This window comes from Hibiscus syriacus, unplaced genomic scaffold (assembly GCF_006381635.1).
Source record: "Hibiscus syriacus cultivar Baekdansim isolate YM2019G1 unplaced genomic scaffold, ASM638163v2 tig00112988_pilon, whole genome shotgun sequence".
Taxonomy (NCBI): Eukaryota; Viridiplantae; Streptophyta; class Magnoliopsida; order Malvales; family Malvaceae; genus Hibiscus; species Hibiscus syriacus.
The window spans coordinates 460,351-476,817 of NW_024063432.1; the positions used below are offsets into that span (position 1 = coordinate 460,351).

At 33.9% G+C, this 16,467-nt stretch overlaps 1 protein-coding gene across 1 annotated transcript; it reads right to left on the reverse strand.

The window, feature by feature from the left end:
- Positions 1–45: 45 nt before the first annotated feature.
- On the reverse strand, positions 46–13,457 carry LOC120185078 (DNA-binding protein BIN4-like). The gene is made up of 13 exons (XM_039189397.1): positions 13,359–13,457; positions 3,654–3,785; positions 3,009–3,060; positions 2,816–2,916; positions 2,246–2,483; positions 2,042–2,103; positions 1,903–1,954; positions 1,339–1,458; positions 1,050–1,096; positions 946–972; positions 754–829; positions 292–422; positions 46–183 (listed from the first exon to the last, which is right to left on the reverse strand). The coding sequence occupies exons 1-13, from the start codon at positions 13,455–13,457 to the stop codon at positions 79–81; spliced, it is 1,242 nt and encodes a 413-aa protein (XP_039045328.1). The 3' UTR covers positions 46–78.
- Positions 13,458–16,467: the final 3,010 nt, after the last annotated feature.

A 16,467-nucleotide genomic window follows, 5' to 3' on the forward strand; every position in this document is an offset into this window, starting at 1 on the left:
TAAATAATTATTACACCAACATTAAATGGCTGATTATGCCCATATACAAGAGTATTTTGAGCATTGATTTGTCTTGAGTTATTTTTTGGCCTTGGGTTTCTTTGAAATGCCAGTCTTCTTTCTTGCTTTCTTGGCTGACTGTGACTTCCCTCCAACTGGTTTACCTCTCTTCCGAGACGCCATCTACACCGACACATCCCTTGTTATATAAGCATCATAGAGATGATGATGATGGCGGCAATATGGCATTAAACAAAGATGCACGTTAGTTAAGGTGGTTTGAATGCATACAGATGTTTTCTCAGCTCTTCCCTTGGACTTCCCATTCATTTGCCCATCAATCTCCTCGGTTTGATGAGGAATTGCCTTCGGCATCTTCTCAGCTTCATCTTCAGAATCAAACGAGAAGCCCTCTAGCGTACCTATTAATTCCAGATCAATCGAATATCAGGAAATGAGTAAATGCTTCATGAAAGTATGTAGAGCGCAAGGCTCTTAACCTTGTGGTCGTAGGATCGAGTCCCATGGGGGGTAATTCATAATTCTAACTGCCGGAGGTCTCCCACGGAAGCTGCTCTCAACCTGACGTTGGGGGCAGCCTACTATCCTACCTCCCTTTACCCCATTATATATGGGAATAGGGTCAGTTAATTTTTTTCTTCTTCATGAAAGTATGTCAAAATATTAACCATAATCTAATGTTACATTAAAGCACTAGTCGTGTATAGATATATATAGCTAAAATAACATAACCTTCCACCATTGTTTCTGCTTCATAAACATTGGATTGTGGCTTCAGCTGAATGAAGTCATTCATGATGGCCTCTATCTGAGAACATACTATACAATTCAGAGGCGCAATAAAGAAACTTAAAAGCAACATTCAGGAAAATAACAAGCCTCTGACTGATCAAACCAATACCAAAGTTAAGTTCTAGGACAAACCTTGGCCTCGGTCTGACCGAAGCTAACCTGTAGACCAAAAAATCTGCATAAACATCAATACAATCACAAATGTCCAGAGAAAATGCAAGACAGAATTTGCGCACGATGCAAAATGTTCTGGAAGGAACCATTTTTGTTTTGTATATGGTTCCTGAGAAAATGTCATTCAAAACCAGTCATGACTCATGAGAGATTAAGAAAGATAATGTCTTCAAACTAGAACGGCAGAAAATTCAGTAACTTGATGAATCTGAGTGCAGAACAAGTCCAAGTATACAGGAATATATCTGTCAGTAACTCACCAACCATTCAAAGATGATAATTTACAAATTCAAATACAAAATAAACAGATATATCATCAGAACCTAAGAAGAGCAGTTAAACAACACATGCCTTTTAAGTCTAAGAACACCTCGTGATTTTCAGATGCAGAACCAGAAACTACAATTCGACCAACAGCCCCCATATCACCACTCAAATCAATGGAATCCCCTTCGCATTCAACAAGTGCCTGCACAAACCACAACATCTTGTTAATCACTGGTTCCTTTTCACTGCAGACATGTGGTCAAAAGGCCAAAAATTATTATGTTAATTCTATAATATTTAAGATTTCTACAACACAAAAAAATTTTGTTTGAGGCTTCCACTTTTGCAGACATATAAATAAAAAAATCTTAGATTTTGGATTAAAATAAAAAGCATGATGCTAAGTCCTTAAGAGTCTGCAACTAGAGAGACCAAATATACGAGTTAAGATTGGTTTCTACTGTCTAGGTTCTCCTAGGTTGTTTGCAGAGCTTTAGTGACTAAGAAAGTAACTAAATTATAAGTTTTAGATTATTCCTGATTATAATCCTAGGCACCGTCAATATAATCCTTCTTGAAAGTTACCGCCAATTGTCTAGGGAAGTTAGTTGTATATAAGACATAACTATGACAAAATGTATCTTATCTTTGAGCGTTGTACTTTCTCAGACAGTACCAAAGGCAACATTGAGGTGGAAGCCTACATATTATAAATTTTACAGAATTCAGTGAACCAGAGGCTCAGATGACAAAAAGAAAACATCACATTTGCTACTAACATTCTTACATGAGGTTCAATGTGTTTTTCTAATGCCGCCTCCTCGGCAGTTTCCACGTTACCATAATTTTCTGTAAGAGAATCAGACATTGCATGTGAAGCAACTTTGGTAGCTTTATCACATAAATGGCCTTTGCATCATCCATATGAATATTTTAAGCTAGCCAAACCCAAAAGAATTTAAAAGCACATTTTACAAATCCGGTATCATACCTGTTACCTTTGCATCATCTTTTACATTCTTCTCCCTTTTGGGAGTCTGACCCCCAGTTTTTACCCTCTTTTTTGGAGATATTCCTTTAGAAGTCTTCTTTCGTGGAGACTTTTCGGCTCTTCCGGTCAGAACTAGATCACTGGTCTCACCACTTTCTTGAGATAAATACCCTTTCTCCTTCCTTTTAGGAGAAGATTCAGAATCTGACGATAAAGTCCGAATTGAATTATTTGCTGTCTGTTCAACATCCAACTACTTTCATCAGCACCAATATTAACAGTATCCATCCAATCTAATCCGAGTAATACCAGGTCGGCTATCTTATTATGGTATATGTCTAAAACGTATGAAGTAACATTTACATTATAAAGCTTTATCATTCGTTAAATGAATGACAATGGCTTTGTTCAATCATAAACTGATTCTTTCCCAAAGCAAAAATGTCTTCGTTTTCATCAATTCTAAAATCTTTTTTAAGTTTGATGACATTTTTTATAGACAGTGACATGCTATGATAAACGATAAGCCTGAATTAGGTAATCCCAAGGCAAGGCAGTGTGAAATCTTACATGAGACAACAAGCCTTTCTTGGACATTTCTTCCATAGAAACCTTTCCATCCTCCTCACTCCCTGTATCATTCATACACAAGTTGTAAATAACAAAGTCACCTGGAAAATCAGAAGCTAATCTATTATATATCTTTCACAGTTCATTTAAGCATCATTTGGCATCGGTCCTTGACATTCATAGGAAGTTTTACCATTTGGCAAAGAATCGGAATCGGAAGATAATGTCACATTAGAAGTTGGTGCCTGGAATCAAAGTTAATTCTCGCAAATCAGTAAGGAATCAAGGTGAAGGTGCAAGTAGGGCTGTAAATGTGACGATTCGAGCTAAGGTATTGTGGAGCTCGACGCAACTAGAAAACTTTAAAATATAACTCGACCCGGCTTGAAAGCTCGCGACCCTAAAATTTTCAAACTCGTCTCGAATACGAAATCATGAATTGAAGCTCGAAAAAGCTTGAAATAAAAAAAACACTTAATTCTGTTGAATCTCAAACTCAAATTGATCATGCATTTTAAAAAAAAAATCACCACATAAATGTTAATATTATTAATTATTTAATTTTTAAAAGAAATAAAATTTTAATATATTCTTTATTTCGAGTTGTTCGGGAGCTTTTTCAAATCAATTATCAAATGACTTAATAAGAAATCGAGCTTAAACTTGAGACAAGTCCATTCGAATAAAATATTTATCTATATCGTCTAATTTACAGTCCTAAGTTCAAGAATAAACTATTATAGAATTTACGACTGCAAAAAAAATAGAAAGTCTGATTAGACAGATTGATGCCCAAATGAAAGGATTGTAGAAGCTAAACAAAGCAGGGTAAACATACCTGAAAAGAGCACATACCTGAAAAGAGCGAAGCCAATCTGGAGAATCTTCCCTGGAGCTGTTCATTCCGCACCAATTGTATCTTCCCTGCTATCAGATAATACAGATTTATGATTTGAGCGGCACTTATAAGCTGCGGAAACACGAAACAAAAACCAAAGGCACCAAGGTGCGTTTGGATGGGGAATGTGGATTTCCCGAGAATGGAATCCACATTTTTCTTGGTTGGCCGAAAATGTCATTCTCGGTAATATTTTATTATTAATAGTGAATTTTTTGGGTATATTATCGGGACTCTATTCGCTTAGGTATTGTAACATTACCGGCTTTTTGGACTAAAATGCCCTTAAATTTTTTTTCTTTAAAAATATCATTCTTCTGTCATTGAATAATAAAAATTCTAGAAATGTTAAATTACAAATTTATCCTTAAATAATTTTAGATTTACAAAAAAAATCTATAATTAAAATTTTATATGAAGTTCAGGGGTTAAAATAAAATTTTACCCTTTCATTAAACCTTTTTTATATTTTTAATTTTGTAAAAAAAATATATAAATTTTATGAATTTAATTTTTTTTAAAGAAAATGTATAAATATTTTCCAACTTTTAATATTATACAAATATATAAAAAGGACAATTTGGTCAAATTTACATTCCAATAATCTTTTATTCCTTTAACTAAACACGATAATCTTACATTCTTGCTAAACCAACCAAACACAAAATACAACATTCCCAGTAATCCTATTCCCTGGTAATTTTTTATTCTCACTGATAATCTTACATTCCGTGAACCAAACGCACCACAAAAGTAAATGATTTTATCTTTTCGAAGTTGTCTTTTTTGAGTTAGGTAAGGTCAGATACCTAAATTTATTTTTTTACCGAATTGATGTTTTACCAGATAATTTTTTGATATATTCGGAAGTTAGTTACGTGTGAGTAAAGATGAGCACTCCACAACGCTCATAATTGATACCAACACAATTATATGTTGCTTTAATTACGAAAATTAAAGTTCAAGCCAAACTTTAAAATAAAAATCTAAGTTACTTACCTTTGAGAGTTTATAATCGTAAAATCAAACAAGCTAAGGGTATATACAAAATAAAAAACATCAAACATAATTTATAAAAATGAGTCGAAAGAGACAGATATTGACATAAGCAAGTTTAAAAATTATATGAAGTTTTTAAGTTCGTTTTATGTTTGGATGTTTAAAAATTTACCCTAATGTTGTATTGTAGAAAATTAAATAAATTTGCTTTAAATGTTATATTACGAAAATTTAAGTAGAGAGAAGTATTCTTTTCAGTAGACATATAACATATCTCGAAATTAGTTTCAGTGAACAAATATTGAAGACCAGAGCATTAAAATGTTAAACCTTTAGATGATTTTTCGTTGATATGAGTTGTTCTGTAAATGAAACGAGATAGATCGCGAGCTACTCGAGATCGACTCGATCAAGGTACTCGGATCGAATGGACTTGATCAAGGCTCGATAAATACTTGGATCGAATGGACTTGACTCGAGTTCTTAACGAGCCAAAACGACCTACCCGATATTCGACTCGAAAAGCTCATGTGCAGCTAGAAAATATAATATATTAAGATTTTATTTTTTAAAAAATAAATTATTAATAATATTAATATTTATGTATTGATTTTTTTTAAAAATACAGTAAGATTTTCATGTATTTAAGGTTCATGTTCAAGTTTGAGTTTGAGGCTTCAATCGAGTTAAGTTTAAGAATTTTTTATTTCATTTCGAGCATTTTCGAGCTGCTCACGAGCTTCAGTTCAGGATTTCGAGTTTGAGTCGAGCTTGAAAATTTTAAGCTAGCGAGTTTTCGAGTCGAGTCGAGCTTCATTTCAGAGTTTTCGAGTCGAGTCGAACTCAACAATACTCGAACTCGACTCGGCTCGTTTACACCCCTAGATATGAGTGGTTTCCAATCCAAAAAGAAGAAATATGAGTGAAATGTGAATATTTTGGTATCAATCTTGATGTAAACGATGATTAACCAACATAGATGATTAGAAAAGTTAACGATTTTATGAAGAAATTGATACGTAAATTAAAGTTCATAGGAAAGAAATGAATTTTAAAGATATTTGGACGAGGAAAAAATTGATAAACTATATAAGTTTTAAGGACTAAAATTAATATTATATTATACCAAGTAACTATTTCATATAAATTTAACAATACAATAATATGTTTGTAACAATATTTGAATTGAGTGACTTGATTGAAATAATATTTGAATTGAGTGACTTGATTGAAATAATATTTGTTACAAAATATTACTTAAGTGAGCTTGGGTTTAATTTACTCTTTCTATTTTATGGTAAAGTACATAAATGGTCCTTGACTATAAGGTATTTCTCTATTAAGTTTCTCAACTATTAAAAGTTATAAAATGATATTTTGACTATAGAATGTTGCTTTATTAAGTCCTTTAACTATTAAAAGTTACAAAATGATCACCCAACTATTCACTATGTTCCATTAAAAAAATGAAAGTTGTCTAAACTAGATATTAACATGGTGATTAGGATATGATAGTCGTTTGAGATTTCGTGATTAGATTTTATTATGTCACAATTAGCATATTAACGTTCAGATCAAAATACTATCAATTTTTAACATAAAAGAATGGTTTATAACATAATGAATAGTCCGGTGACTCAATAAAATAATACTCTATAGTTAAATAATTATTTTATAATTTTTAATAATTAAAAAACTTAATAAAATAATATCATGGACTATTTGTGTGTTACCCTTTATTTTGTTACTGTAATGTTTATCTTTGTTCTACCATTTTGAATAGTCGAGGTGATGTCAGATTATCTGTAGGCTATTAATAAATCATGATATTAAAACTAATTGAATAACCCTTCACTCCATATATTGCTTAGTTTTATATAAGTTGTTAGTTTAATTTGTTTTGTTTCGCTTTTGTCTCGACTATCACATTCCTAAATCTCACTTTAATTGGTTGATTATTTTTTTAGGAGTTTGATTTTGTTAGATTTGATTTGGATTGTATTTAGGGTTTAATTCTCAACTCATTCATGGTAAATATCCCTAATTCTAAATTTGCTAGGACATGCAACGACATGTATTTAGTATTTCATAAGTTAATTCGCAACTCATTCATGGTAATTACCCCTCTAATGGATTTCGTGGAAGAAGTGGGGAATATGCTCTCAAGGTGGAGAGCTTGTTTGTTGAAATGAAGAATTATTTTTGTTAAATTTGGGTGTCTCATCGAATTTGAGTATTTTGTCTTGAAACCTTCGCACTTTCAGAATCCGCTTCAAAGTGGAGATTGTTAGAGTTTGACTTGAATTCAAAGTGACACAAATTAATTAAATTATTTGTGAAAAGTAAGAAATCTAATTAGATTAAAAGTAGAAACTTTACTTTTTCCTTTTGTAGAAAATCTACTTTAATTAGATTTCTACTTTATAAGTTTCCTTTGTAATCAAGTATTTATCCCTATAAATAGATACTAAGGATTATGATTAGAGATCGGGCTAACAATGAGGACTCCTCTTGTATTTGTCTTCTCTTGATATTAGTGGATTTTTCCACTTCTACCTGAGATTTTCCCCCGAAAGGGTTTTCCATGTAAAATCTTGGTGTCTATTTATTGGACGACCATTATGCATGTCGTTATCTTCTAACAAGTTCATGACTACAATTAAGCAGAATTATGGAGTGAAGAGAACAACCTTCGTGGTGTTGGTTGGGCTTCTTGTATCCTTGAGATTACTTGGTGGAACTCTAGCGGACCATGGGTTGTAACACCCCAAATTTGAGGCTAGTAGTTTCAGGTTAACTCGAAAGGTATGTGGATCCCGTGAATTTTATAATTTAAGTTGTTGGGCTTAACTGGGTTGAAATTAGGCCCAATTAGCCATAAAAAGGAGATTTTCGAATGGTAGGAAGATGAGAAGGGACCAAAAGCATAACTACACAATTTAAAAGGATGTGAGTTTTTATATCTCTCATTTCTTCTTCTTCCCTTTATTTTTTTTTTCATTTCCTCTTCTCCATTCTTCCACCTAAGTATCATAGCTCAAAGGTAAGTTCTTAAGCCCATTTCATACTTCAATTTCATTCCTAATCCCTTCAGCAACATCATATTAATGTTTCAAGGCATTGCGTTCTTCATAGTTAAAAAAAAGTGGGGATTTTCATCCAAATCTTAGAGGAAAGGAGTATGGCCAATGAAAGAGCTTCATTTCGGGATTCTTTAACTAAGGTAATCCATTTCTATTCCTTTGTGGTGTTAAGGCTTTCATAATCATGAAATTTAGTTTATATTTGAGTTTTTAAGCATTTCTAGGGTTTATGCTTGATTTCGTGATTAGATGACGAAATTGATATAAAGAATGTGCTTTTATGCCACTTTAAGACCTTAAGTAACCTTCTAAAGCTTTGGCACATGATTAAGAACCAAAATAAGACATTTGGGATGATTTTTGGGTGTTTCCCCACCTTAGATAAGACATTTCTAGGTTTGAGTATCGATACTAGATGAACAATATCAATATTGGATGAATTGGGACAAAATTTGGGGATATCCAAGCGAGAGTATCGATATTGCCCCTATAGTATTGATACTCAGGGTATACAATATCGATATTGGGCCAAATTTTCAGTAACAAAAGCCATTTATTGTACCGATACTCATAGGAGTATCGATTCTTAACCATAGGGTATCGATACTGCAAGTAGTGTATCGATACTACCCACTTTGGATGGTTACATTTGATATCTTTAAGGCCCATAAGAGGTAAGGATGATTAAACGACCAAAGATACCCAAGAACACTAGTATCTTCAGTTGAACACGTATCGAATAATTAAAAATGTGGATCGTTAAAGAGGATGTACCGACAAGCGGTGTGATAAGTAAGTTAGATTACGTAACAGTGAAGTCGTGTACTTCAAAAAGTCAGTGAATCGAGAACATATAAACCATCATTCCAAGTTAAAGGGTATTACACAGAAGTACGATAAGAGAGATTAGAGTGTTGCTACCCAATAATGAACCCGATTCAAGTGTTAGGCTGGCGAGTGTTATAGAAAACGAACAACGAGCACAGTAATCATCATAAAATCACGAAACACACAGAGACTTCTCTAGAGATGTAGAATAACCAAAACACCCTTAAGTAACAAACAACTAGAATATAACAGCTTAATAACTAACAACAGTAACTAACTAATAAACCTTTACATAACGTTCTAGGTAAGAGTATGAGCGATATAGTAGCTAGTGAGAGGATGACCTCACTTACTGTGTCCAACTATGCTAGGGTTAGCCAGGCTACCTTAGTTGCACTAGTGGGGCATTGCCAGCATTATGTGGCCTTATGGCCCTCAGTTATGCATATATAGTTGCATTAGTCCAATACAACATATATCATTAGAGCTTGGCTTGATGACTATGTGAGACCGAGCCAATGTTTCAGTTAAGTGGGAATTGTACCTATTGCTATGTAATAAACGGGTTCCCCCTCTATTATCTACCTGATGGCTATGTGAGGACCAGGAGATCATTCAGCAGCTTAGTGGGAATTTCACAGATACTTTGTGACATCGGGTTCCCTCAGTTAACTAATCTTTGATAGCTATGTGAGAACAAATACTAGAAGCATGTTACATTCATATAGTGTAGAGCATGTCAATGTTGCATTTAGATAATGCACAATAATGTCAGGGTTGCATTTAGATAATGCACAATAGTGTCAGGGTTGCATTTAGATAATGCATAACAATTACAATAATTAGGGTTAGAGACCCTCTAGAGGTGTTGATCGATTGTAAATATGTGTGATGTAGCACACAAATCTGTACAAGTATACACGATCGATGCAAGTAATATAGTTGTGAGTGAGTATCATCTCCACATGGATTGGAGGACTTTTAAAAGATTGCTACAACTAGGAATAGGTGTCACTAACTAATCCTAAATTTCAGTATAAAGATATAAACGATTGAGAAATGTGCTATGACAGATGGTATGAACAGATGGAAAACATTTTCTGAGGCAAGAAATGTGTGAAGTAAAGTGAATAGATAATTTTTGTTGTGGCAAGAAAAATATGAAAAGTAAACAAATAAAAATTTCTAAGGAAAAAATTAATTGCAAGACTAAGTAAATAAAAGTTGCTAAGATGAAATTTTTCTGAACGCTGGAAATAGAATGAAAACTTCACACAATCAAGCTTCTAACGAAGTAATTGGTTGGATTTGCTACAGCGAGAAATTATTCTATGCCTAAGATGATCTAAGTACATTATGTATATGTTGCCCAATAAGATTTACTAGAAGTGTTCCTAGGTGTGGCTAAGTTCAAACAAGATAATACTTAAAAGCAAGTTCAACAAAGATAAGAAAATGGAAAGCAAATGAGAAGGAAACTCCCGAAATGGAGCTACTTCCTTAACTCCTAGACCATCACCATGACTGCTCCAGCAGGCTAGCCTCTCTCGAGGGCCTAGCCGTTATCCCGACGAAGCTCGGCTATGGAGGTTAACACGAAAAAGGAAGAAGGAATAAGATAAAGAAAAATGGTGTTGCTGCCTCCAAAATCTCAAAATATGGAAAATGTAGGGATCCTTAAAAATGTATGAATCCCTAAAAATGTAGGCATCAAACACAAAATTTGATTTTAAAGCAGCTGGAGGTGGTCTCAAAATATCAGCAGGGGCAGGTAATTCACGTGAGGTTACTTGGATAGCTGGTCGCGCGGTGTTAGCTACTTTGTCTTGTCCTGCGTCCAAACTTGCAAGAAAAACTTGTCGCGGCAAAAAATTCCTCATGGTTATCATCATCAGTTTCTTTGGCCCTCACTTTAAAATTGTCATGGCAAATAATTCTCTCATCGGTAATTTTCCATCTCTCGCACGATTACAGCCAACACACAACCCTTCTCATTAGCAGAATCAATTTTATCAAGAAAAACTTGCCGCGGCAAAACTTTTCCACCACATGCAATAAATGTCCTAAATGTAACTATATGCAATTAAAATGTTATGACAATGGCTTTTAAATAATCAGTAACTTAAGTAAAAAGATCCAAAATGTAGTCTTTTTACAGGGTTATCGCACCCCCAAACTTAATTTATTGTTTATACTCAAGCAATGAATAATGATCAACAAAAAAATAAAATGCTATGGCAAAGTCTAAATCAGGACAGTAAAGTGGTCTAAGATTTCAACCCTCAGAAAAAAGTTTGGCTTCAACATGCTAGACTAATTAAGAAGTCAAGTACCTTTCCATAGGCTAAGATCCTTTGTAAGTGTGTGTGTGCGTGATTGTATCGAGTCTATGCTTAACGAAATTAAAAAGTTCCAAAGTAAGTTCTTTTTTTTGCCAAGGCATAAAATTATTCATTAAGCACAAAATTACTCCTATTTATTCAACACTTAAACTTTTTAATTTTTCAAATTTTCATTTTTTTAGCACCGAACAAGAGGAGTTAGCCTATCACAACTACCATCCCTCACTCTAGATGAATGGGAGCATACCTTCCAACCCCGAGCTAGTCAAGTAGAGTCATCCCGTGACTACTTTCATTCACTCATGTACTAAGGCTGCCATTTATTCAAGGGATTTCCAGGTAATGCCTTCACACAGAGGAGTGACCCTCTACAGTTATACCAAGGCATTTATTTACAGATCAACACAATTCAAAATATTGACGAGTTTAACTTAGCCTTTTAAAATATTGATATAGCAGTTTAGTTCATTACCAAAAATTTTATGCCAATGTATGCAAAATTTCTTTCATAAATTTTTTCTAAGTTTTTTAAGCATAGAAAACATACAATCGTGTTAAAAGAGTCACAAAGAATCAAGTCCTAGGGTTGGTTCTATACTCCTCAACAATCATGCACATTAATTTCTAGCCATGGAAAAAATATTTCATTATCATTGGGCATCATCAACTTAAAAGTAAATAAAGAAAAGAAAAACAAACACACAAACACAACAAAAAATAATTTTTCCATGATAAAAAAAATTAAAGAGGGTTGAAGGGATGCAAACTCCAAACATCCTAAATTGATATGACAATTTTGTCTCATTTGATCGGAGCACCAATATAGACCAAAATGCCCTACATATATAACAGATCATTTGTAAGTGTATATGCGTGCGTGATTGTATTGAGTCTATGCTTAACGAAATTAAAAAAGTCCCTAAGTAAGTTCTTTTGTTTTGCCAATGCATAAAATTATTCATTAAGCTCAAAATTACTCATGTTTATTCAAACACTTAAACTTTTTAATTTTTCAATTTTTCATTTTTTTAGCATTGCACAAGGGGAGTCAGCCTATCACAACTACCATCCCTCACTCTAGATGAATGGGAGCATAAATTTCATCCCCGAGCTAGTCAAATAGAGTCATCTTGTGACTACTTTCAGTCACTCATGTACTAAGGCTGCCATTTATTCAAGGGATTTCCAGGCAATACCGTCACACAAAGAAGTGTCCCTCTACAATTATACCGAGGCATTTGTTTGCAGTTCAACACAATTCAAGATATTGAGGAGTTTAACTTAGCCTTTTCAAACATTGATATAGCAGCTTAGTTCATTACCAAAATGTTATGCCAAGGTATTTAAAAGTTCTTTCATAAAAATTTTCTAAGTTCCTTAAGCATAGAAAACAGACAATCTTGTTCAAAGAGTCATAAAAAATCAAGTCCTAGGGTTGGTTCTATACTCCTCAACAGTCATGTACATTCATTTCTAGCCATGGCAAAAATATTCATCATCATCGGGCATCATCAACTTATTCCAAGTAACTAACCTAATCCTAGCTAATGCATAACAAAAAAATTATACTAAACATTATCTATGCAAATGACTAAGTATGAACAATACCTCCCCAAACTTGAGGGATGCATTGTCCTCGATGCATGGAAATTAAACTAAAGATGAAATGCAATGCAAGGTACCTTGACTAACGTCTACTTTGATGGTGATAGAGTTCTTTTGCCCAGATTCCTCATATGAAGAAGTCCAAATGTGATTGGTTGTCCTCTTCAGGCGATGCTTGGTCAGAGGTATTGCAATTTATCGTGTCATTTATGCAGATGTGTGGACATCATCAGCAATGTCATCGTTTGTGCCAACACCAATTGAGTATTCTTTCTAAGTGGGTGCAACATCCATAGGGGCTTTACTATTTTCCACATGTTTGGGAGTCAGTTCTTCTAAAAAAAACTAATATTAAAAGTAAATAAAGAAATATAGCAAAGAAAAACAAACACACACAAAAATATTTTTGTATAACAAAAAAAATTAAAGAGGGTTGAAAGGATGTAAACTCCAAACATCCTAAATTGATATGACAGTTTTGTCACGTTCGATCGGAGCACCAGTATAGACCAAAATATCCCACACATATAACAGTTCCACCTTCAAAATATTTTGTCTTGGCATTAAGTGTCTTCCATGTAAGTTCCCCGTCCATTGGCATCTATCGCAAGATTTATAGAAATCTTAGGTATCGTTGAAGGGTGTAGGCCAATAGAAATCAGATTGTAGGACCTTTCCAGTAGTCCTTTCTCATTCAAAGTGTTTTTCACATGAAGTTGAATCGTAGTGGAATATGATCTCTTCGTTATGCTTCTTCAACCTTTGAGGGAAGGGTGGTGGGGTCTGACTTCGTCTGCTGCAGGTGGGGGTGAAACGTTTGTCATGGCAATAAATTTTCCTCCATCAGTAGAGAGACCAGTTGAACCCTCATCATTGTCCTTCTCCATAGGCAATTCTTCTTATATAGAAAGTTCAGCTTAACCTTCATATTATTCTAGTACAGTTCCGCGACGAAATTTTTTTTGCTTCTTCCCCCCAAACTTGTCTTCTTGATTGAGCTAGGTACCACTCCTCAGTGTAAGCTCACTGTATTGCTCATTTTAGTGAGGCCTAGTAACCTCGGTATCAATAGGGAGGTTTCCTTGTTGGCGAGCATGTAATGTTATGGCGATTTGGCCCACTTGGTTCTCCAAAGCTCTCAAAGATGAGCTATAACTTTGTAATAAGGTTGTCTGACTTTGCAACAGTGTGCCTTGACTTTTAATTGTTAAAGAATTTCCATGCAACAGTGTGCACTTACGTATGTGTCCCTTGTATCTATCCTCGACAACTGTGCCAAAAATTGGATCGCGTGTAAATATGTAGTTGTGGCACACAAATTTGTGCAAGTATACACATACAAGTAATATAATAGTGAGTGAGTATCGTCTCTATAGGGATTTGAGAGCTTTTAAAAGAGTGCTACAGCTAGGAATAGGTTTCACTAACTAATCCTAAGTTTCTAAGTCTATATAAACAAATGTTAAATGTGCTACGACATATGGTATGAACAAATGGAAAAAGTTTGCTAAGGCAAGAAATGTGTGAAGTGAGCAGATAATTTTTGTCGTGGCAAGAAAAATATGAAAGAGTAAACAAATAAACGTTGCTAAGGCAAATATTAATTGCAAGAGTAAGTAAATAAAAGTAGCTAAAGCAAAAAAAAAAATTCTGAACGTTGGAAATAGACTGACAACCTCACACAATAAAGCTTCTAAAGAAGTAATTGGTTGAATTTACTACGGCGAGAAATTATTCTATGCCTAGGATGATCTAAGTACACTATGTCTATGCTGCCCAACAGGATTTACTAGAAGTGGTCCTAGGCTATCTCTAGTAAGCAACCTGATAAAACTATTGCCACGACAATACCTCTCAGCGTAAACTGTGACCCTAGCGTATCAATTGAGTACTATCCCTTTTACTTAATTAAAACCCTCTCCTTATATCTAAGGCAGATTATAACCTCATCATCCCGGATTAGTTCCTTTGTTCATGTAGATCTAACCTAACTCTATTGATATTAGGTATCAATATTTAGAAAATGACTATCTCTCGAAAGCTCTTACAATGACTAAGCATGTTAGGCTATGGCAAATGATAATCTCTTAAAAGCTCTTACATTGTCACAATATAAAGTTAAAATAGTGAACAAAACAACATTAAACATAAACATACTAAAAATCATCCATTAACATGAAATAAAATATCAATCATAACAAATCCAACACCAAATAGATTAGTTCATGGTGTGGCTAAGTTCAAACAAGATAATCCTTAAAAACAAGCTCAACAAATATAAGAAAATGGAAAGCAAAGGAGAAGGAAACTCCCAAAATGGGGTTGTTGCCTTGACGTATATACCACCACCATGACTGCTCTAGCATGCTAGCTTCTCTCGAGGGTCTAGTTGCTACCCTGACGAAGCTCATCTATGGAGGTTACCAAGAAAAATGAAGAAGGAAGAAGATAAAGAAAAATGGTGTTGTTGCCTTTAAAAGCTCAAAATATGGAAATTGTAGGGATCCCTAAAAATGTAGGCATCATTTTCTATTTATAGTGGGAATTTATTGGGTTTTATGCCCTTGAAATTCCCTCATTTATTCTTGTAATCAAGCCCAAGATGTGATTTTAAGACAGCAGGAGGTGGTCCCAAAATATCAGTAAGGGCAGGGAATTCACGTGAGGTTCCTTGGACAGCTGGTCACGCGACGTCAGCTACTTTGTCTTGTACTACATTCAAACTTGCAAAAAAAACTTGTCACGGCGAAAAATTCCTCACAGATATCATTATCAATTCCTTTGGCCCTCACTTTAAAATTGTCATGGCAAATAATTCTCTCATCGGTCATTTTCCATCTCTTACACGATTACAGCCAACAGCCAACCCTTCTCATCAGCAGCATCAGTTTTATCAAATAAAAATTGTAGCAGTAAAACTTTTCCACCATATGCAATAAATGTCCAAAATACAACTATATGCAACTAAAATGTTATGACAATGGGTTTTAGATAATCAATAACTTTAGTAAAAAGACCCAAAATGTAGTCTTTTTACGAAGTTATCAGGTGTACTCATGGCGAGGCCCTCAGTAGAGGATTAAGGGAAGCGTGAGACTCCTAGTTCAGTAATAGAACAATTGAACCATAAGTAGGTACCATAAGTAGGCCAAAACCAAAGTCAAAAAGGTTGATAAAGGAAGCAACTTCAAGCTCACAACCACACAAATATGAATAATTGTGACAAGCTCGGTTGAGAGAGACATAGCCACTAATGGATTTTGTATAATCGAACCATGAATGAGACATGGGGTAGGATTTTGGCTATGTCAAACAAATGCCCATCAGTTGTTTGCTTATTTTAATTCCATTTTTTATGATTTCAGGATGGCATGTTTTGGACGTTCATTCCTATGAGCCATAACAATTATGGATATGTATGTATCGAACTAAATCGAGTCAGTTCAAATCAAGATTTTAGTCGACACACAATATAATTATACTATAATCTCGAGTCAAGTCAAAGATTTTTTTTATTCTAAATTCAAACCTCCAAAGAAACTTAAAAAATGTGACCTTATATGATTAGATATAATTGAAACTTATCAGGTCCGAGACTCATATCTCTCCTTAACAACAGTTGTTAGCGCTTGAATTAGTTAACAACATCTTGTCTAGGGATGATAAAAAAGTTGTAGCAGAAAAATCTTGACCTAATATGATTTGATAGGATCGTGATTCTTTTAATGAAATTCTAGAATAGTTACAGAAATATTTTTTGATATATTAATATATTATTAATTAGATTTAAATTGTTAATTTTAAAAAATAAACAATAAAATATAAAGTAACAAAATTTATAATATGAAATTAAAATTAAAATTTAATTTAATTTAATATTATTAAATTAAATATATT